Source organism: Astyanax mexicanus, chromosome 18, assembly GCF_023375975.1.
Source record: "Astyanax mexicanus isolate ESR-SI-001 chromosome 18, AstMex3_surface, whole genome shotgun sequence".
Classification (NCBI taxonomy): Eukaryota; Metazoa; Chordata; class Actinopteri; order Characiformes; family Acestrorhamphidae; genus Astyanax; species Astyanax mexicanus.
Genome location: NC_064425.1, coordinates 46,063,312 through 46,085,094, shown reverse-complemented (window position 1 = coordinate 46,085,094; position 21,783 = coordinate 46,063,312). Strand labels below are relative to the sequence as shown.

Genomic DNA, 21,783 nt, shown 5'->3' with positions numbered 1-21,783 from the left:
ATTATTGTTTGTAATGGTAGATCAGAATTTATATAACCCCATTAACGCCTCTCTTAGTTTACCACAATTATGTAGAATGTAATGTGGAATAGCTATAAGAATAAGAAACACACTTAACACTTAAATTAAAAATAAATAAGCAGCTGATGAACACTGTAACAATTTGCAACAGAGGCAGCACTTAAGGTGGAATACACAAAATAAGTGAATTTAGCTGTTTATTCTCTACCTTAGAGATGGTGCAATGGTTTGGTCCAGGCATCTGTAACAGCTTCACTGTTTAAAGTGTAATAAAAATGACAAATAAACCAAAGTTAGTAAGTTAAAATGGAATAGTAGGGTATTTTTAGAGTCTATTGTGTGTTTGGTGGAGTTAAATGAATATACAGTGTAAAACTATTAGTTCACTATTTTTCTGCTCAAAGTTTGGTTTAAGTATGTTTAAGAAGCTTTTAAGATTGTGGAGAACAGTTGTGCACCTATAATTATGTCTTTGGCTCTTAGACTATTTAATAAAAATCCAGCCTTGAAAAGAATGATCACAGGTTTACCTGACTGCTGTTTGTGCACTTTATCTTGTCTTTTTCCACTTTTCATGTCCTAAAAATAGTTTTGTTTCATCTTTTGATTGATATGAGGGAAAACAGCGTAACGAGGGTCCAGGACGGTCTGGCTCTGCTGAAATGAAACCTGTATCCTGTGATCTAATTGAGATGGTTTATAATAAGAGATCAATCTAGCAAATACTCACAAAAGGGTCCACGGGCAATATATTGTAAACATATTTAAAACCATTTTATATATAATTAAAAAAAAATAGTATGGCTGCTACGCAGGTTACCATTTGAATCTGATTTATTTCCAAAAATATAGTATATAGGTACATAGGTTAGTGTGGAAATGGTGTACAATTCTATGCAAATATTTGTAGAAACATCGTAACTAAAGGAGCAGAATAACAACTTTATTTCATCATCTCAAACGACTTAATCCAGCGCAGTTTATTAAATCAGTTAAAGGTCTGCTTAGATACACAATTAGCTATTTACTATTTAAACATACCATATGTGTTAAATTTAGTGTTATAAAAATACTGATAATTAAGGTTAAGGTTTCATCATATTGAGTCAAGCAGGAGGAAAGATCCACATGAGCAGCATGTTTTCAAAGAAGCTCTTTATTAATGGCTTACTGTTGCTTAAAGCACTGGAGAGTGAAACCAACTACAACACAATCGTAGAAACACCACAAAGCCATTCCATGGTAGATCACTGTCCGTCGTGCCAGTCACCACAATTTCATATCATATTGATATATTTCATATATCAACATTTCTCTGCCACATATTGAGACATGAGTTTTATTATTTTACCTAGCCTTACTACCATTACAAGTCAAAATATAATTATGCTATCAGTTAGAATAAATGCATCCAAGGCAGTTTTCCCAATCCTGATCCTGTGGCTGCTTCCCTCTTCCTGCTCCAGGCCGTTTGTGGTATGACACACTGTGCAACCTCGGTTTGGTTTGGAAAGAACTTTTGTTTGTGCTGGTTTTCTTAGCTTTAAACCATCTGGATATGAAATGATTCTACATGCTGAATTTGATAATGTGGTTTTGGAGTGACCAAGCTTGCATATGTTCCAGAAACAGCACTAAATTCTCACCACAGCCCACTCAGCCGGCTCATTGTGTTTACTTTTTCAGCAGATTTTAGTAAAACCAATGTAAACAAACTCAAATTTTCTAATATATACAGTAAATAGGCTCTTTTTGTGAGCACAGCAAACTACTAATCTAACACAAGGGTGTATTTTAGGGACTTCCCAGAGCTATATACCTCTCTGCAGACCAGGTCACAGGGGCACTGAGGAGACTTCGCTCAAGGAAATCAGCTGGACCTGACGAGGTGAGCCCAAGACTTCTCAAGGCTTGTGCCTTTGAACTTGGATAACCCCTGTCGAACATCTTCAACATGAGCCTGCAGTTGGGGAGGGTTCCAACGCTGTGGAAAACCTCATGCCTGGTCCCTGTTCCCAAGAAACCTCGTCCCGGTGAGATCAATGACTTCAGGCCGGTAAGACTGTTTCTCCCCCTTTGCATATCGGGAGAAGATTGGTGTTGAGGATGCCATTATCTACCTCCTCCACCGAACCTATTCTCATCTTGACAAGGGCAGTAGTGCTGTGAGAATCATGTTTTTTTTATTTCTCCAGTGCTTTTAACACCATCCAGCCTCCACTTCTCAGAGACAAGCTGGTGAAGATGCATGTGGATCCTCACCTGGTGTCCTGGATCACAGACTACCTCACCTGCAGACCACAGTATGTGAGGCTCACTGACAGTACATCTGAGACTGTGGTCAGTAGCACTGGAGCACCACAGGGGACTGTGCTCTCCCACCTTCCTTTTCACTCTCTACACATCAGACTTCCAGTACAACTCTGAGATGTGCCATCTGCAGAAATTCTCGGATGACACTGCCATTGTTGGGTGTGTCAAGGGTGGTCAGGAAGAGGAGTACAGGAGACAGGTGGATGACTTTGTTGCTTGGTGCCGACTGAACCAACTGCAGTTGAACATATCCAAGACCAAGGAGATGGTGGTGGACTTTCGTAGGTCTGGACTACCCTTGCAGCCAGTCTCCATCGAGGGGGTTGATGTGGAGACAGTAAAGACCTACAAGTACCTTGGTCTGCTGCTGGACGACAAACTGGATTGGTCAACAAATACAGGCACCCTTTACAGGAAGGGACAGAGTCGGCTCTATTTCCTGAGGAGACTGCGGTCCTTTAACATCTGTAAGAAGCTTCTGCAGATGTTCTACCAATCAATCGTGGCCAGCATTCTCTTCTACGCTGTGGTGTGCTGGGGAGGCAACATGAAGAGGAGAGATGCATCACGACTGGACAAGCTGGTCAGGAGGGCCGGGGCAGTGGTTGGAATGGAGCTGGACTCTCTGGTTACAATAGCTGAGAGAAGGACTTTGGATAAACTGCTTTCTATCATGAACAATGATAGTCACCCACTTTACACCACCATCATGAAGCAGAGGAGTGTGTTCAGTGGCAGACTGCTGTCACAGAGCTGCACAACAGACAGACTCAGAAAATCCTTCATCCCGAGAGCCATCAGACTCTTTAACTCCTCCCATCGGGGACGGGATGCTGCTACTGACTGAGTTTAATCCAGTCACACCACATGGACATTATTCAACCACTTAATTATTTACACTAACACTTCCCCAACCTCACTTACATTCAAGTACATTTTACTCATGATTGGGTATTCACATTTTCACATTCTCTTTTTAGAACTAAATTTGTTACAGATGCATATTTATATTATATTTCTATGTCACATCAGTCACTTTCATGATCAAAGTCATTGCACATTGCACTTTGCTCTGTTATTTATTGAATTATTTAATGACCATTAGCAACATCTACTGCACTGCTTATTGTATTGTGTTGTTGCTGCTGGATGCCTAAATTTCCTTCGGGATAAATAAAGTATCTATCTATCTATCTATCTATCTATCTATCTATCTATCTATCTATCTATCTATCTATCTATCTATCTATCTATCTATATGCAGAGATGTGTCATTATTTTGTTATAATCACAATATTCTTAACCTCGATTTTCAATGGAGCAATGAATAGGGTTTTAAAAGAAAACCTCTAATTCTGGGATAAATTATTATTTTCACAACTGTTTTATTTTGTGTGTGTTTTTCTCCTGTACATCACTGGATCTACTAAGGATTGAGCAACTGAGGTCACATGGTGTGTAAAGGAGATGTATGGTCACCAACCAGATAACCTGACCTAGAGAGGTGGTGTATATGGAGAAGAGAAGGGGTGCCAGTACCGAGCCCTGGGGAACCCCAGTGGATAATGAGTGGGCTGAGGACATCTACTACTTTCATTCACACTTCATTTGACTCTTAGGCGCTTTCTTCCTCTCACACAAGTTGGAATATGCTGAAAAAGTAATATATGCAGCTAAACTAGTGTTTATTTCCTTCAATAAAGCTCTCAGTTAAGCTGAGTGACTCAACACATTAAAACATTCTCATTATAAAAGCATCAAAGGCTACACTGAGATATTATATAATAAAGTAAAATATCTAGCCAGGCATTTTTTAGATCATTTTTTAAGAAAAGATGCATATTTACATAGCAATCATTCATATGGCTATCTAGTACTTGTTTATTTTCTACTTAAAATGGTAAGTTTTGATACTAATATTAAACATGAATTACAAAAACCTTAGTGGACAGTTTGAATGTGTTCTTTCTTTTTTTATTTTATCTTGGTCTTGTTATTAGCAGATATTCAAAACCAACTGACTCAAAATCTTTGGGACATTCAAATAGTTTCAATTAAAAAATCTCTACTTGCCAATACTGAATATATCAATATAGTGATATCATGTACAATTATATTAATTACTATTAAATTGTTGTTTAATTGTGCGATTCATATTTTTTGATTGATAGTATTTTCTTTTCTTTACATATTTTATTAATTGATAAGCGTGTTTGTTTGTTGAGTTTTTTCATTATACAGTATTTCTCGTTGTGTTTTACACTGGAGCTTTTATTTTGACATAGACCGGAAACAAACGGAAGTCTCAGTGTTTTGCCCGGTTTAGCCTGTTTTAGTTTCGGATTCAGTAAAGAATTGAAGATCTGTGGAGCTTTTACAGCGAGGTTACAGTCTCCTGCTGCTCACTGGGTATGAGACATGTGTGATTAGTTAGTGTTATTTAGTATTATTTGGTGTTATTTAGCGCTATATAGTGTTAGCTAGTGAACAGCAGTGTGAACGCTGCTAAAGCTAACTAGCTAATAACTAGCCGCGCTAATGATCGGATTTACTGGGCGGGTTTAGGGTTTTTGAAAAACACAGATTTTGTCTGTCTATTTGTTAGACTGTCAGTCTGTTCATCGGTCTGTTTGTCTGTCAGTCTGTTTGGACAAAATAGCAGATACGTAGTCAAATAGTTAGCTAGCTGATTTAAGTGCCAGTAATTGCGATTGTTTTCTGTTTAATTTTTAATACTTTATCTTATTCGAGCTTTAGCTGTTGAGTATATTTTATAACAAAGATGCTAAAACCCACAACACATTAAAATACTTATACAATCTGATTACTGCCATGTGCAACACATCTTTATTCACCATGTGTAATATCACTGCTTATTCACTACTTTTTTTTATCTTTATTTACTGTGAACCTGAGCAGTATCACTGATCACTGCATACCAGTCAAAAGTTTGGACACACCTTCTCATTCAGTGTTTTTTTATTTCTTTATTTCTTGTATTTTATACATTGTAGATTAATATTAAAACATTAAAACGATCAATGGACACATTGAATTACGTAGTAAAGAGTATAAAAGTGATATTCCTCCACATTAAAAAACCTGATGAACTGAGATAGCAACAGCTATTGTTCAGCACCTCCAGCACTCCACTTGGGGACACATTTAAAGTTTTTGCGATTTTCCGGACTGACTGACCCTCAATTTTAAAGTAATGTTGGCCACTCGTTTTACTTTAGTTAGCTGATTGGTTCTTGGCATAATATGTATTTTAACAGTTGTCCAATAGGGCCGTCGGCTGTGTAGTAACCTGATTTCTGCACAACTGGTCCCAACCCCATTAATAAAGCAAGAAATTCCACTAATTAACTAATTAAAAGGCACACCTGAAAACCAATTCAGGTGTCTACCTCTTGAAGCTCATTGAGAGAATGCTAAAAGTGTGCAAAGCAGTAATCAGAGCAAATGAAACTAGAATATAAGAATATATATATATTTGTATTTTATATTTGAAAAAATGTGCTGCTTTCCACAATTCATATGGTGATACATGTTGAATGTGTTTCCCTTTGTTATCTATTGCAAATTTTTTATCTGTGATTATGATTTTATTGATCTTGTTATTGTTTGCTCTCTGAATAGACTTGTGGAGTATCCAGTAGAAGACAGTAACTTCTATATCCGGGTTTAATATAGATTTTCAGGCGTCCACTGTAAAGATGGCTGCTTGACCTCTTGAAATGCAAACAGTTGTATTCAGTAAGTATATTTAAATATCTGTATATAATTTATTTGTGTTCTGTGTCAAACCTTTCCTTGTTTTTGTTTGCAGTAAAGGGTATCTTCTTGCAGACCTCCCATAAAAAAAAAAAATTTGGTTTCTTTTTAAAGGTAGATGCGACATTTTGTTATAATCTGTTATAAACTAAAAGCAACAAATTGGTCCTGTGATGATGTTTTAGGGTTTATGGAACTTCTTTTTGTATGCATCTTTTGTTCTGTTCTTGAGCTGAATTTGCTACGGCGATCTGGCCATGCTTATCACACTAGCCTAGAAATAGTAGTGTAGATCACTAATTAACATAATGAAAACTTTTAGGTGTTGAGTATTAAATGGAGGATATTATGAATTACTTTATACGCACTTATTAATACTAAATCTGTATTAATTATCATTCTTTACAGATGCCTCATGTTACTCCAGTCAAATCTTCTTCTACACCTTTGGGTGGAAATGTAGAAGAAGGCTCTCAGCACCCGCAGACACAAAATCCTGGTCAATCTGCCCCTGAGATACAGCGGATGCATACACCACATGCAGTAACCTACAGGAATAATTCAGTGGGCAACGCTAACCGCACTAGGCCTTTACCTTATCCTGTACTTCTCGGACAGCTGAACATATTGGACAGTGCCAATGTTGTGGAGGTGAATCAGAATTTATTAGAATTACCAGCACAAATCTTAAAAGATAATATATGTGAAGAGGAAATCTCAGGGGTTGATGCAGAAGAACGTAGCTATGAGAGGAGCAGAGAAGAAGTCATTAAAGAAATCGCTGTCAGCAGCACTGCTTTCATCGGCCCGGCGTGTCGACCCGACGCAGCAATAGAGAAGGAACTGAGTGATTTTTACAAAGAGCTTGAGGAGTTTGACCACCATGACAAAGTTGATGGAGTTGATGGAGAATTAGTAGTCACAGAAGGTCTTTCTCGGTTATGTGAACCAGAAACCAATCCATCTCCCAGAAAAGAGACTCGGGAAAATGATCACAAGAGTGCGTATAGGCCTTATCCAGCTACTCGACCTCAAAGAGACTATGAAAATTCTAGGACATGGAAGCCTCAACCACATAACGAAATTACATGGAACGGTCCTGATGCAGCAAACAGCCATCCAAGTCAGTGGCAACATCTTCCACCACCAAGGCTTCCACATGACCCACCACGATTTCCAATTCCTGGCCGCCGTCATTTCTTACCTCCACCCCCACCTATACCTCAGACTCCTACACCACCTCTGCATCTCCTGCCTCCTATTAACAACTACAGTCACCATGACACCAACAGCTGGTGCTCCTGGGAAAGGACCAATTTTCCTCTTCGTAATGACATCAGACTTTCTGCATCAAACTGCCCTGAGTCATTTGAACAGCGAGGAAGAGGTTCAGCTGACTGGCAGCCATATTATAAGACACAGCATTATCACGAGCGAGATCAGTACCAGCGTAACAGTGGCACGTCTCCGGTTTTGATTTTGATGAGAGGACTTCCAGGCTGTGGGAAATCAACTCTGGCAAAGTGAGTTTTCAGAGCGGCTGTACAATCAGTCAGAAGCACACCTGATTACAGTTGTATAATCTGTTGGCTTCAAATGCTCAATTAGTTGAGGTGTACTTTTGATTTGAATAAAAATCATCAGTCACACCAGCCTCTTTGTGGGTAAAATTGGTGGCCCTTGTATTAATGCATTATTTTAAATGGAAAATCCATTTTATTTACAATATCACACCGATATATATATAATACCATACATTTTTGTAATATATTATATAGAATTTTGCTGTGATTAACATCCTATTTTACATTAACTAAGAATTCCGCACATTTAACCTTCTTTTACATCATCCCTTTCTTTTCCCTTCAAAACACTATTGACTATTGTATTTTCTTTAAAGAGAAATATTGTCCTGTGGTCCTGATGGTCTAATACTGAGCACTGATGATTACTTCTTCCAAGAGGACAGCTACTTCTTTGACCCTACTTTACTTGGGAATGCACATGACTGGAATCAAAAGAGAGGTATTACTTATTTCTACAGAAGTTATCACATAAAAACATGAATTACATATTGCGGAGACCCTTTTTTAACATGAGATATGAAACACAAGAAAGAAATGGAGCTCTCACAAATACAGGTGAACAGTGTGAAAATATTGAATGGTAATATTTCTGAGCATATCGTGGATATTGTCAGTGAAAAACACACACTGACCAACTGACCATATTTTTTTAAACATCAGATTTTCCATATATACATAATGTGCTCTATATGGGAGAGAATTTAAACAGTTTGGCTACATCGTCATGTTAAAATGTAGTCAGTTCATGCAGTACTAATTTAGACGTACCCTAAATCTACTAGTTTAGAACTCACTGCATTGAGTGTGTTTTAAGGATATTTTTTATCGTAACCTACAATTTAACGTACCTTCAGCTGGTGTAACTGGTTACTTGGATTAGATTGCAGTCTGTATTAGAATGAGATATTCAAAAGTGTTTATGTTTTTGTTTTTAAAGCTTTGCTCTGTACTGAATATTCTTACATTTTCAGCTTCATAGCTAGCCGTATATTCTGTTTTTTTTTTTCAGCAAGAGATGCTATGTTGGACAGACGTTCACCTGTTATTATTGACAACACAAACGTTCAGGCCTGGGAAATGAAGCCCTATGTTACATTGGTAAGTTATCAGAAAAAATGCCAGGCTATCCTATAGGTTTCCTGAAATATGAAATATAACTGTGTTTATACCTGTATGTCTGTAGAATTTTCAAATAAACAGTGTTTATTATTCCTGTTTCAGTATGGTAATGTTTATGACTGTTTTGTATGTGCTATTTTATTTTTTTGCAGGCTTTGGAGTGTGGATATCGAGTAGATTTTGTTGAGCCTGACACACGATGGAAATGTGATCCCACTGAGTTAGAAAAGTAAGTCTGTGCATTATGTAGACCTGAGTATCCCAGGGAAGGCTCTGACTGTTGGTCTTGTGGGCACCCAATATGTATGTGCCAAGTAAATTTTCTTTGCATGTCCTCTTAAAAGTTTGGGAGCATAAAAGCCCACTCCACTCCTAAAAATAAAGATGCTAAAAAAGGGTTTGTGCATCATTGCCCTAGAAAAAACAATTTTGGTTGCATGTGACCCATTTATAGGCATAAAGAATCTTAATGTAAACTTTCTGATTGATAAAGATTCCCAGCACCCTCCTAAACCAACCCAAATCTCTCTTATGAATGTGTTTATCTATAAAATATCTCAGACAATGTTTAGTGGTTTAGTGACAAAAGTGAACCTGATTTCAGAATGTTTTTGATCAAAATTAAAGTAGGATATTGTGTTGTTGTTACTTATTCTTCACTTTATGTCAAAATATTTTTGGACTTTTCTTCTAAAGAATGTGTTTAATCATGTTCTTTTGTTCCCAGCCACTTAACCCTCCTGTTATGTTGCATGTCAAACTATTTTAAAGCATAAAAATAGGGGAACAATATTTGTAATTAATTTTGGAGCATGCTGGCCTTAATTAATATTATGGACACAGATAATGAGTAATACATTTAATGTGTTTGATTCATTTCAAAAGGAGGAATACACATAGGGTCCCACGGGACACTATAGCAAAGATGCTGGATCGATTTGAGCTGCCTATCAGTGTGGACATCGTGATGAACTCCTGTGAGCCTCCTCATAAAAGCAAAGAGCGCCTTTCCAAACCCTATGGACAGAGAAAATATGATAACTTTTAAATCTTTTATCAGACAAAGAAAATAATAAATATATATTTTTTACTTGAACTTTGGAACAAGCTTTTTTTGTTATTTAGTCAGTAGACATGTATTTGTGTTTTTAAACTTCTGTAAATAATGTTTAAATTTGTATGACATTTTGAATTATGCTCAGTTCAGGTCTTTATTTTTGGAAATTTGTGTACACACAAAGCTTTGTGATTTTGTATTTCTGTCCACTGTCTTTATATTGATTAATGAAGAAATGTCCATAATGTCCAGTTTAATTACTGACTGTAATAAAAAACTGATACCATACACTTTGTCCTTTTACACTGACTTTATAAACCAATGGCTACATTCACTGCTGTTTTCTTTTTGTTGTAAAACGTGGATGTTTTAACACTTTTGTTTGAAAGGAAAAAAAATAAACTCTCAGGTAAAATTTTAGCCAAATGCTTTCGTGAGGATAAAGTCATTTACAGGTACTAGATGTCTCGTACACTCAGTTCTGTCTCCCTGTTCTAAACGAGTGTCCCCATGGATGTCCCTTAGTAGAGTCTTTATTAGATTACATTTCAGAGAAGCGAAACCTTGGAGGTAAGATTGGGTTTGTAATCGGTACCTGTATCACCTGTAACACAGCTGCCTTTACTGCCTACAGCTTACATATAAAGATGAGAACAGAAATTATAAAATTACATCATATAATAATTATAATACTAAATACATTTCTATTACCCTGGTGGTAGGATTTGGGATTAGTTGGTTGTGTTAATTTCTGCAGGTTTTGGATTTAAAACTGTTGTTTTGGCAGCAGGGATTGGGGTTTTAGTCTAGGGGGTTTAGTCTGTTGCTTTGGTCAATGGATTTGGGGTTTAGTTTGAGAGTTGTATTCTAACAGGTCTTAGTCTGAATTGCTTAGTCTGAAGCATTTAGTCTGTTGGTCCTGTTGTAAGGGACTTATATATGTTTATATAAGTCTAAGGACAAACGCCGGAGAGAGAGCCTGAAGGTTTTAGTCTGAGGGGTTTAAATGTGATGATTTTAATCTGAAGAGTTTAGCCTGAGGATTTTAGACTGAAGGGTTTATGTCGACGGTTTAATTCTAAGTGTTGAGTTTGAGAGTTTTAGTCTGACAGTTTTAGTCTGATGGTTATATTATATTCTGAAGGAATCATTTAGTCTGAGTCTGGATCTTTAAATCTGAATTTATAATGAATGTTCCTGTCTGATTTATTTATTTTGAAGGGTTTAGTTTTAGTCTGAATGGTTTATGATTAGTTTTAGTCTGAAGGGGTTTAGTTTTAGTCTGAGGGGTTTAGTTTTAGTCTGCAGGGTTTAGTTTTAGTCTGCAGGGTTTAGTTGTAGTCTGCAGGGTTTATTTTAGCCTGAAGGGGTTTAGTTGAGTCTGCAGGGGTTTAGTTTTGTTCTGGGTGTTTTGGTGTGTCAGTTCCCGCCGCGTCCTGCATGTGGCGCTGTTGGCCCGGGCTGTGTGAGGTGAAGGGGCCGCTGGATTGGTGCAGCCAGCGGACAAATTGGCGCCATTTTGAAGCGGAGAGGAGGATCGGGGAGCTGGTGGAGAAGAGACTGGACTGCAGCTCCTCTAATCAGGTAGATTTTTATTAAAATCAGGAGCTGCTGTTCGGTGAGGAGTTACGGGATTTAGTGGCGGAGTGTGCGCGGGGAGCGGGAGGCTCGGCTGCCGGGGGGCGCGCGGGGGCTTTGTTGTGTTATTTCAGCGCGGATCCGGTTAAACTGTACTGAGGTCCATTCTCTCTCTCTCTCTCTCTCTCTCTCTCTCTCTCTCTCTCTCTCTCTCTCTCTCTCTCTCTCTCTCTCTCTCTCTCTCTCTCTCTCTCTCTCTCTCTCTCTCTCTATCTCTCTCTCCCTCTCCCTCCCCCTCCCTCTATCTCTATCTCTCTCTGATCCGGTTAAACTGAGGAGAAGCGGCTTCTCTCTGCAGGCTGAGGGGAAATATATGGATTTTTTGGTGATTTATCCGGTTAATGTGTAATTTTTTCAGCCTGAGCGCCTGTTTGAGTTGAGCGTTAGCGCCAGAGCTGATCTCTAGCAAGAAGGGCTAGCTGTTTATGCTAACTAGCCGTTAGCTTAGCTAGGTAAGGTTTTCATTATTTTATTATTTATTTAATTCCAAAAGAAGAGATTTTGTGCTTTTGAAAAATTGCACCTCTTTATGTTCACGTATCGGTCCCTTCTTATAGCTTCAAGACTTTTTGATTTTTTTATCTGTCTCTAGAGAGGTGTTTTTAAATGGGTTAGCTGTAGATGCTAAGCTAGCTCTCTAACTGCTGTCTGTAGCTGAGGGTCTGAGGGGTTAGCTTAGCTGTCATGTATGTAGCCCCTTTTTATTGTGAAGATAAATGTTCACATTTATTATCTGTTTATCGATAAAACTCTTGTCAGGTTTAGACGAATCCAATTTGATTCAGATTAATCACAAAAAGCCCGTTTTCTGACGAACGTTTTTCTTTGGTAAAAATCAGACCCTTCAAATCAGACCCCTAAATGTCACCTGTCAAATGGTTTCAGAGGATTATTTATTTAATATAAATACATTACCTATTGCAGCTAACTAACCTTTTTGTCTATTGTGTGGGTTACAGGGTTTGGGGTTTAGTCTGGAGAGCTGGTTGCAGGGTTTGGGGTTTAGTCTGGAGAGCTGGTTGCAGGGTTTGGGGTTTAGACTGGAGAGCTGGTTGCAGAGTTTGGGGTTTATTCTGGCGCACTGGTTGCGGGGTTTGGGGTTTATTCTGGAGCGCTGGTTGCAGGGTTTGGGGTTTATTCTGGCGCACTGGTTGCAGGGTTTGGGGTTTAGTCTGGCGCGCTGGTTGCGGGGTTTGGGGTTTAGTCTGGTGCGCTGGTTGCGGGGTTTGGGGTTTAGTCTGGCGCGCTGGTTGCAGCGTTTGGGGTTTAGACTGGAGAGCTGGTTGCAGAGTTTGGGGTTTATTCTGGCGCACTGGTTGCGGGGTGCGGGGTTTGGGGTTTATTCTGGCGCACTGGTTGCGGGGTTTGGGGTTTATTCTGGAGCGCTGGTTGCGAGGTTTGGGGTTTATTCTGGCGCACTGGTTGCGGGGTTTGGGGTTTATTCTGGAGCGCTGGTTGCGAGGTTTGGGGTTTATTCTGGCGCGCTGGTTGCGGGGTTTGGAGTTTAGTCTGGTGCGCTGGTTGCAGGGTTTGGGGTTTAGTCTGGTGTGCTGGTTGCGGGGTTTGGGGTTTAGTCTGGTGCGCTGGTTACGGGGTTTGGGGTTTATTCTGGTGCGCTGGTTACGGGGTTTGGGGTTTATTCTGGTGCGCTGGTTGCGGGGTTTGGGGTTTAGTCTGGTGCGCTGGTTATGGGGTTTGGGGTTTAGTCTGGCGCGCTGGCTGCGGGGTTTGGGGTTTAGTCTGGCGCGCTGGCTGCGGGGTTTGGGGTTTAGTCTGGCGCGCTGGCTGCGGGGTTTGGGGTTTAGTCTGGCGCGCTGGCTGCGGGGTTTGGGGTTTAGTCTGGCGCGCTGGCTGCGGGGTTTGGGGTTTATTCTGGCGCGCTGGTTGCGGGGTTTGGCGTTTAGTCTGGCGTGCTGGTTGCGGGGTTTGGGGTTTATTCTGGCGCGCTGGTTGCGAGGTTTGGGGTTTATTCTGGCGCGCTGGCTGCGGGGTTTGGGGTTTATTCTGGCGCGCTGGTTGCGGGGTTTGGCGTTTAGTCTGGCGCGCTGGTTGCGGGGTTTGGCGTTTAGTCTGGCGCGCTGGTTGCGGGGTTTGGGGTTTAGTCTGGTGCGCTGGTTGCGGGGTTTGGCGTTTAGTCTGGCGCGTTGGTTGCGGGGTTTGGCGTTTAGTCTGGCGCGCTGGTTGCGGGGTTTGGGGTTTATTCTGGTGCGCTGGTTGCGGGGTTTGGCGTTTAGTCTGGCGCGTTGGTTGCGGGGTTTGGCGTTTAGTCTGGCGCGCTGGTTGCGGGGTTTGGGATTTATTCTGGTGCGCTGGTTGCGGGGTTTGGCGTTTAGTCTGGTGCGCTGGTTGCGGGGTTTGGCGTTTAGTCTGGCGCGTTGGTTGTGGGTTTTGGGGTTCAGTCCGTTACCCTGTTAGCGAGGTGTGGTTTTCGGTCTGTAGCGCTGGGTAATGCAAAAACATGTTTTAGTATCTTGTTTTTGTCGCATTTCTTTGTCCTTTGTGAATCTGGTGTTTTTACATTGACTTTCAATGAAAGTTAAAATCTTTTTCACTGCTGTAAAGTTTTTGTTTTGGAAATGAGGATTTTGCACGATTGACCGTACACAGTGCACAAGTATTAAATGTGTGTTTGTTTTTCTTTTTTTTTTTTTTTTCCTTTCCCTCCTTTTTAATAAAGCTATTTGGTTTAAGTCATAAATGGGTTGGTATGAGTTCTTATAGAATTCTTAAAGAATGTAATGCAAATTAAACATCGCCTGCTTGGTATTAACCTTTGGGACTCCTCCTTCTGCATTGGGATTGGGTTCTTTGCTTATTTGTTTCTTGCTGTAAATAACGCCTTCCTCTCCTTTAGAGACTTGTCTCTAACTGGCAGGCATATTTTCTTGATGAATGGACCAATAGAAATGGTCCAAATAGCTTGGTATAAATTATATGGCAGTACAATTTGTTTATTGTCTGCAATGCAAATCTGGCCATGTTGTGTAATGGAAGTAATGGTAAACTTTAATATTTTAACTGTGTGCTGTTTTATCTTGTAATGCTCTGCATGAGCTGCTCCACCCTGTGAATATCTCAAACACATTTTAGAAACTACTTATCTCAAAACAGCAGTGTCTCAGACATAAAGTAACATAAACCTGTAAGTGTTAACTTTAATTAAAGCGATTACACATCACATTGTGTATCAGCCCATTGTGATGTGGCATTTAGAAGCATTCATGTTAAGTTAAGCATTTTTTTTCTAGCACTTTACCAATGTCTCACATTTTCATGACGTACAGTATTAATTGCAGTGTTTTGTTACGTTGAGAGAATTTAGCAGTAGTAGTATTGCTTAAAATCTACAATTAAAATTATTCCAAAAACAATATAATTTACTCTCTATAATGAAATGTTCTTTAAGCACGGATTGTCTTCACAATAAACTCAAAATATAGATATATTTTCCATCCTTGATTGGTCACCTTTAATTTTAAACTTTTTTTTATAGGAGGCCCCATCTGATTTTTTTTATATTTTTTTATATTGTACAAGTTTGTACATACATACCATACATATAGAATATAGATACCAAGCATAGTAATGATGCATATAGAAGACAATTATTTTTTTTTTCCAGGCAATATATGTATTAGAGAAGTATTGATTTTGTAACACTGATGTTTTTTTTTTTTAATATAAAGGGAAAAAAAATTAAGCAAAAAAAAAGCACTTTATAGCACCAACCCCAGAATAGTGATGGTGGTAGGAGAGCTATCTGTGCGGGAGTTTTATTTCATCAATATACATTTTTACAACTATTTATCTCTTCAGAAAGTCTATTTTTGTCATTAGATATATTGATAAAGTTCCTAGAATACCACTGATCTGGCTGCTGATTTTTTCTGTGGTCTCCAGATACTATGGATTTCTTCAGTTCTGCCAGCAGCTCACCTGATTTACCTTTAATGAAGAACTGATTAAATAAACTAGGGGTTGGATGAGAACTACAAATGTTGGATTTTTAAGAAGGTGATCAGTGATATTGCTGTTGTTTTTTTCTCTAATAGTTGTGACTTTTTAAAGATCCGTTAAAGTTAAATTTAACTAAGTGTGTTTCTTTAGTTTTTGCTGAGAATGTGTCATTTAATCAAGCCTTCTAAAAAAAACTTTTAAAAGTGAATGAATCTGGTAATTTTAGTAAGGATTCTGTTGTGTTGTCTTTTAGTTTGCCACCTTTTTAGTTCTTATTCTGTGTTTCTTTGGTTAAGGATAGTTAAATGAGCAGTATCACTATTATCAGCACCATGGTGGCTCAGGTAACCAGCAAAAGCTGCTGTAGCCAGAAAAATGTCCCAGTACCCACCATACATTCTGTTTTAAGATGAATATATGTTGCTTTGCAGAAATGGTAGCAGACACACACTGATGGTATATATTATATTATTTTGCCCTCTCACCTCTCACCACAATTTAAAGAAAAATATTGTAAGGATTGCTGTTTTAAAGCTCATCAGACTACAGCACGGTTCACACAAACTGAATTTTTCGTACGATTTTTAACATAGTGGAACCTCTGATAGGTTTTTGCATTCTGTGCTCTGTAACTGGGGTTTAGAGTGCCATATATGTCATAAATGTCTATTTTCATTTTTTTTTATCTGCTTTATAATTTTATCCTCCATGCATTTGTTCATCAGCCAGAGAGAAGTTTGTGGATATTTGTAAAACTTGAACAGGGAAAGATGGACCTAGAGAAACTTTAGAAACCAGCTAGATGAAGGGCAGTTCCCCAGCTGTTCTGGAATATATTTTTAATTTAAACTGTGCGGTTTTGTAGCTGATTTGCACGGCTTATTCGTTGTCATTTGGTACTGATGGTGCTTTAGCTCTATGATTGTGAGTGCCAACCCCTGGTGACTGATGCTGAGGTGCTGCTTTTCTCTGAGTTTTTGTATGTGAACTTTATATTCTCTCTTTCTTTTTCAGTGAGCACTAGTTGGAGAGCATGGCTCACTCCAAGAATCGAGCCACAGATGGCAAGATCACCTACCCGCCGGGGGTGAAGGAGATCTCTGATAAAATCTCAAAGGAAGAGATGGTGCGGAGGCTCAAGGTAAAGTTCATTTCACGTCAAGTAGTCCATCTGATCCAGGAACCTAGAAGTATAATAAGATTAGGATGATGTTGTTTGACTCTTGGCTAGGGCTGCCACAAACGATTATTTTTATAGTCGACTGATCGCCGATTATTTTTTATGATTAGTCGACTAATCGGATCATACGTTAATTGAATATAAAACACAGTTTATCACAATAGAATGCAGCTGCTATTATACAACCAACATTAGATTTCAGCTATATGCTAACTAAAAATAAAAACAATTAAAATCATAGTTCATTAAACCTTTAATGAAATATGCAGCTTGTTGTAACAGACAATTATAATAATTTTAGCAGCTAAATAGCAATTTAGCTTCTTCGTCATTTAATCAGCCACAACATGCCTCCTTTTCAGGTGCTCGTGCATCGCGGTTGTGCTGCCGAGGAAGGCAAGTTCTTCATTGCAGATATTGCATTGCACGCGTTTCACTTTTATTTTCTTGGTGATCCCACACTTTTGAGTTCTGTAGCGGGGTAGCCATGAAACCAGAGCCTGTCTGTATAATGTCCTGAGATGTCGTCCACTACCTACCCCGGTTTCCACTACTGCGCATGTGCGTCCAGGACAGAAAGGCAGTCGCAGCAGTTTGGAGAGAAAAACAAAGAAAAAAAAAAAAAAACGACTAATCGACTATTAAATTAGTCGTCGACTATTTTAATAGTCGACATAATCGTGACTAGTCGACTAATCGTGGCAGCCCTACTCTTGGCACCAGCATGGTGGCACATCAGGTACATTATTAAAAACTAAAGGTTTTAGAAAAGGTGTTTGGTGTGAGGTTATAGTAGACCCACACTTTTGGTTTCATATAGAAACATGTTTAGTGTGAAACCTTTAAAGATGTAGATTATTTAAAGGTCCTTTGGTCCTCCTTAAGGTTTTTCTATAGATCTTCAAGTCTAGACACTCCAAACCCATTTCCAACCGTGGCCTTTCTCAGAAACCCGTTTATAGCTCTAGACCTGTTGCAGTAGCGCTCTTCGTTTGTTCAATATGTTGCGTTAATCTGTTTTATTGTCTGTTTTATTATCAAGTACATCAATAATATAATGTTAATATCATCTAATAATATAATTACACCATTTAAAGAAAATTCAGATACCGGTATTGAAATGAAAGGGCTATTTTTATTAAAAATATGTATAAAGTAATTTTTATGTATAAAGTAATTGTTGTGTGGCACATTTTATATTTTTGAAAATGTACTGTGAGTGCTGTACAGCTTCAGGGGCTTGTGGATGTGTGTTCAATCCTCACTTTGGTCCCTTGCCTGTTTTCTGTACATTTAATAAACTGTACAATGAATTGTGCTTAAATCATTTTCAAGTTAGGATTTCAACAAAAATGTAAAGATGTTTTAATGTCGCATTCCTACTCTGAATTGTTGGTGCTGTTGCTTTGTAGATGGTGGTGAAGACGTTTATGGACATGGACCAGGATTCAGAGGAAGAGAAAGAGCTGTACCTGAATCTGGCTCTGCACCTGGCTTCAGACTTCTTCCTAAAGCATCCAGACAAAGACGTCAGGCTCCTGGTGGCCTGCTGCCTGGCTGATATATTCCGTATTTATGCTCCAGAGGCGCCCTACACATCACCAGATAAGCTAAAAGTAGGAGAGCTTCTTTGGAAAAAAAAAATGCATTTTTGCTTTAAGTAAACCTGTATTGACCAAAGCTAATATCAAAGCCAGCTGGACTGCTTTCACACCTGGTCACTTCATGTGACTGACATCTGGATTGTATCTTAGTAGAATTTTAGCCGTATGCACGTAAATCTAATTGCTGTGTGGGATGATGTGTTCATTGCCTCGTGAATATTATTGGTGTTTTGTTTGTACTAAAGGATTTGGATTATATTGGGAGAGGTTTTGACCAGGTGTAAATAGGGTAAACATTTGCTGGATTTAAAATATTTAGCCCATGCTTGTGTTCTCTTCAACCCCCAGGATATATTCATGTTCATAACTCGACAGCTGAAAGGACTGGAGGACACCAAAAGTGCCCAGTTCAATCGATATTTCTACTTACTGGAGGTACGTGATGAAAGATGCTCAGTTTATTTTCAGTGAGCAAAATACTGTCTGCATTGCAATGCTGTCTGTCTGTCCTTTCTTTATTTATTCCATCCTTCTTTTTGCTGACAGAATATTGCTTGGGTGAAATCCTACAACATCTGCTTTGAGTTGGAGGACAGCAATGAAATATTTACTCAACTGTACAGAACCCTCTTCCAAGTGATCAAGTGAGTCTCTCTCTCTCTGTGTTTGTGTGTGTCTGTGTTTGTGTGTGTGTGTGTGTGTGTGTGTGTGTGTGTGTGTGTGTGTGTGAGAGAGAGACTGTGACTGTGAGAGAGAGAGTGAAAGGCTTTCTCCTTTCTACACATGTCCCATAGCGCCTGTCCACAGTCCCTATCTTGATCTCCTGCACATGTTGTCTCATGGCTGTTGTCTTTGCACAGAAGGGCACGGTTGTAGTTTACCGTGCACTGATGGAAATGGAAAGCTGTGGCTTATTCATTATGTTGTAATGAGCTGTCAGCCTCCTGTCCGCTGATATTATTTCCCTGCATGAGCTTAAGGTGTGTGTGTGTGTGTGTGTGTGTGAGAGTCCCGAGTGGGAACCCTCATTGGGCATGCTGTGTAAAAGCTGCATGGGGTGATTCATCTCACCCTCAGTTGCTCGCCCAGCTGGAAATATCCTCACTGAAGGGAACGTAGAGTAGAGCTGATGAGCTCATTTGTAAATAAGGGGGGGGGGGGAGGGGGGGTTAAAGAGACTAATGTTAAAACCTCTCTTCCTCTCAGTCCACGTAATGAAATGGGGTGAAAAGATTTGAATAAGTTTTTTAAAAAATAATATGTAAACTTTTAGATATTTAGATGACTAAATATATTTTAATCTTGGCCTGTTATTAAATTTTGATATTTGTAGAAAAACATTTATCTTTAAGACCGCTTATAAATGAAGAAAGTACAATATCGTTGATTTTATGTCCTGGTCTAGGTGTTGGGTGCTTAAGTCTCTAGATGTGGGAGAACAATAAAGGGTTTATCGTCCAAACGGAACTGTCAAAGACTACTGTAGCTCAGAAATGTAAATGGTCACAATATTGATGATTCCATTACTGTTTATTCCTAAATTCTGTGAAAGATAATAAATGAGAATCCCATGGAAGATACATAGGGATATAAATAGTGACTCTGCATTAGATAATAGATAATTGACTCCCATTATTAAGATCAACAATGGCAACTAATCTAGTTTTTAAGCAAAATACTTTATCACCGGTTTGGGCGTATTTTGGTTTTGACAGTGACTGTGGCATTATATCTATAGAAACGGTACATTTAGACTGTGTTTCACAGGAGGAGAGAAGAACAGCCTCAGGTCAGCAGTGAAATGTGGGAATTCAAATTATGGGATAATTCAGGGGTAGTGTGGAAAAACACATAACTATAGAATTTATAGGTGAAATAAAAACAGCAATCCAGGGGAAAAGGACAAAAACATATGTATTTAACAAAAATTATAAAATGAACAACTAGCGACCACTGTACAACAAATGACCAACCACCATAGCTTTACATACTCTAGCCCCAACACACTAAAATATAGAATTATGAATATGAAAATGTATGTAGATTTGGTGTATTATATATTTACAACACCATCATCTGGTCCCCTTAATAGTGCAAATGTTGTTATTATGTTGTGATTGGTGTTTCTTCCCCAGCAATGGCCACAATCAGAAGGTGCACATGCACATGGTGGACCTGATGAGCTCCATCGTCTGCGAGGGTGATTCCGTCTCTCAAGAGCTTTTAGATACTGTCCTGGTTAACTTGGTTCCAGCACATAAGGTATGAGGCACAGATGCACAAATACTTAAATACTGCTTTGTAAAATTTAGAGGTTGTACTTACTCTGAAATCCTATTTTTTTTTTTGTCTTTCTCTACAGAATCTGAATAAACAGGCGTATGATCTGGCCAAAGCTTTACTGAAGAGGACTGCTCAGGCTATAGAGCCTTACATAACCAATGTGAGTGGGTTTTACAGCTATAGGCTTAAACTGTCTGTTTCACAGAACAGGGTTCTGTGGTTTGACACAAACCTCAAGCGACTGTGAGATGATCAGAAGCACTTTCACGTATACAGAAGAAGCTCGATTTTAAAAACCATCATGTTACGCTGTAATACGAGCTTCGGTTTGACCACATTCATCATTAGCGCCCGCGGGAGCAGACGGCAGTGTGCTGTTCCCCACAGTCCTCATTAAAAACACTCAAACTTTAGAGCAAGCGAGTTCAGATGTCCTGCTGGGAGTGGAGACCTCCACAGTGACGGGACAGCAGACTGTGAGGGGGAGGGGGCACAGGGTCAATAGGAGTGCTGGAGTTCTATTGGCTGGGCTAGAATTAGCCATTTTACTGCGGTGCCAGTTTGGTATAATCAAGTACTGAACTTTACCCAGTTCTCCACTTGTAATTTGGGTGTACTTTATCCTTAAATACATTTTTAATATGTATTGTTTTTTATTAGATTTGCACTGTGAAGCTAGTAAGCCAACATATTGTTAGCTTATATATTGCAATCGAAAATGTTTCCATAATGATATGCATGTTATACACACCTCTGATATTTCAGTATTTTCAGACATTCATTACACATCACAAAGCCTGATATGGCATACATAATCAAAGTTTAGTGTTCTCTATTAGTCATATTGATATCTGATTTATATTGTGTTGACTAAAATTAAATACGTTCCGTATTGCAGTAGGTGTGTAATGCTACATGCTATTAGTGTAAAATCTCATATTGTTTTACTCTACAGCCTCAGAATCTACATGCTTCTGTCATGTTGATGCTGCTTCTTTATCTCTAAGCTTGTCCAGAAATGAATGTGTAAAGTGTCTCAAAGCATGAATTGCACTTCTGAACTTTAGAGGGAGCACAGGAGCAAAAATAAAAGAATGATATAATATTAAAAACATTTCTTAGTATGCAATAAGCCTTAAAGTGTTAAGGAATTTATATTAATATTTTTATGTTAGAACACTATCATTTTCTTTTGTAGCTGTTTGTAAACTGCCTTTTTTCTGCATTTTACAACTTTATTATTCATTA

General features: G+C 38.9%; 2 protein-coding genes across 4 annotated transcripts in view; both read left to right on the top strand.

Moving 5' to 3' along the window:
* The first annotated feature begins 4,619 nt into the window (after positions 1-4,619).
* n4bp2l2 (NEDD4 binding protein 2-like 2) lies at positions 4,620-10,161 on the top strand. The gene is made up of 7 exons (XM_007258523.4): positions 4,620-4,743; positions 5,977-6,093; positions 6,520-7,634; positions 8,012-8,136; positions 8,707-8,795; positions 8,969-9,045; positions 9,702-10,161. Exons 3-7 carry the CDS (start codon positions 6,520-6,522, stop codon positions 9,862-9,864), a joined length of 1,569 nt encoding a protein of 522 aa, XP_007258585.3. The 5' UTR covers positions 4,620-4,743; positions 5,977-6,093; the 3' UTR covers positions 9,865-10,161.
* A 1,154-nt stretch (positions 10,162-11,315) lies between these two features.
* The window catches only part of pds5b (PDS5 cohesin associated factor B), a 31,965-nt gene continuing 21,497 nt past the window's right edge, over positions 11,316-21,783 (top strand). For 2 of the 3 annotated variants that reach the window (XM_022668799.2, XM_049466971.1), the window contains exons 1-7: positions 11,316-11,457; positions 16,483-16,609; positions 18,061-18,264; positions 18,601-18,687; positions 18,799-18,896; positions 20,388-20,514; positions 20,615-20,695. In XM_022668799.2, coding sequence (XP_022524520.2) covers positions 16,502-16,609; positions 18,061-18,264; positions 18,601-18,687; positions 18,799-18,896; positions 20,388-20,514; positions 20,615-20,695 — 705 coding nt within the window. In that variant the 5' untranslated portion in view covers positions 11,316-11,457; positions 16,483-16,501. Of the gene's footprint in view, positions 11,458-11,804; positions 11,964-16,482; positions 16,610-18,060; positions 18,265-18,600; positions 18,688-18,798; positions 18,897-20,387; positions 20,515-20,614; positions 20,696-21,783 lie in introns of those variants that run through there. The other variant, XM_049466972.1, reaches the window with a different exon arrangement.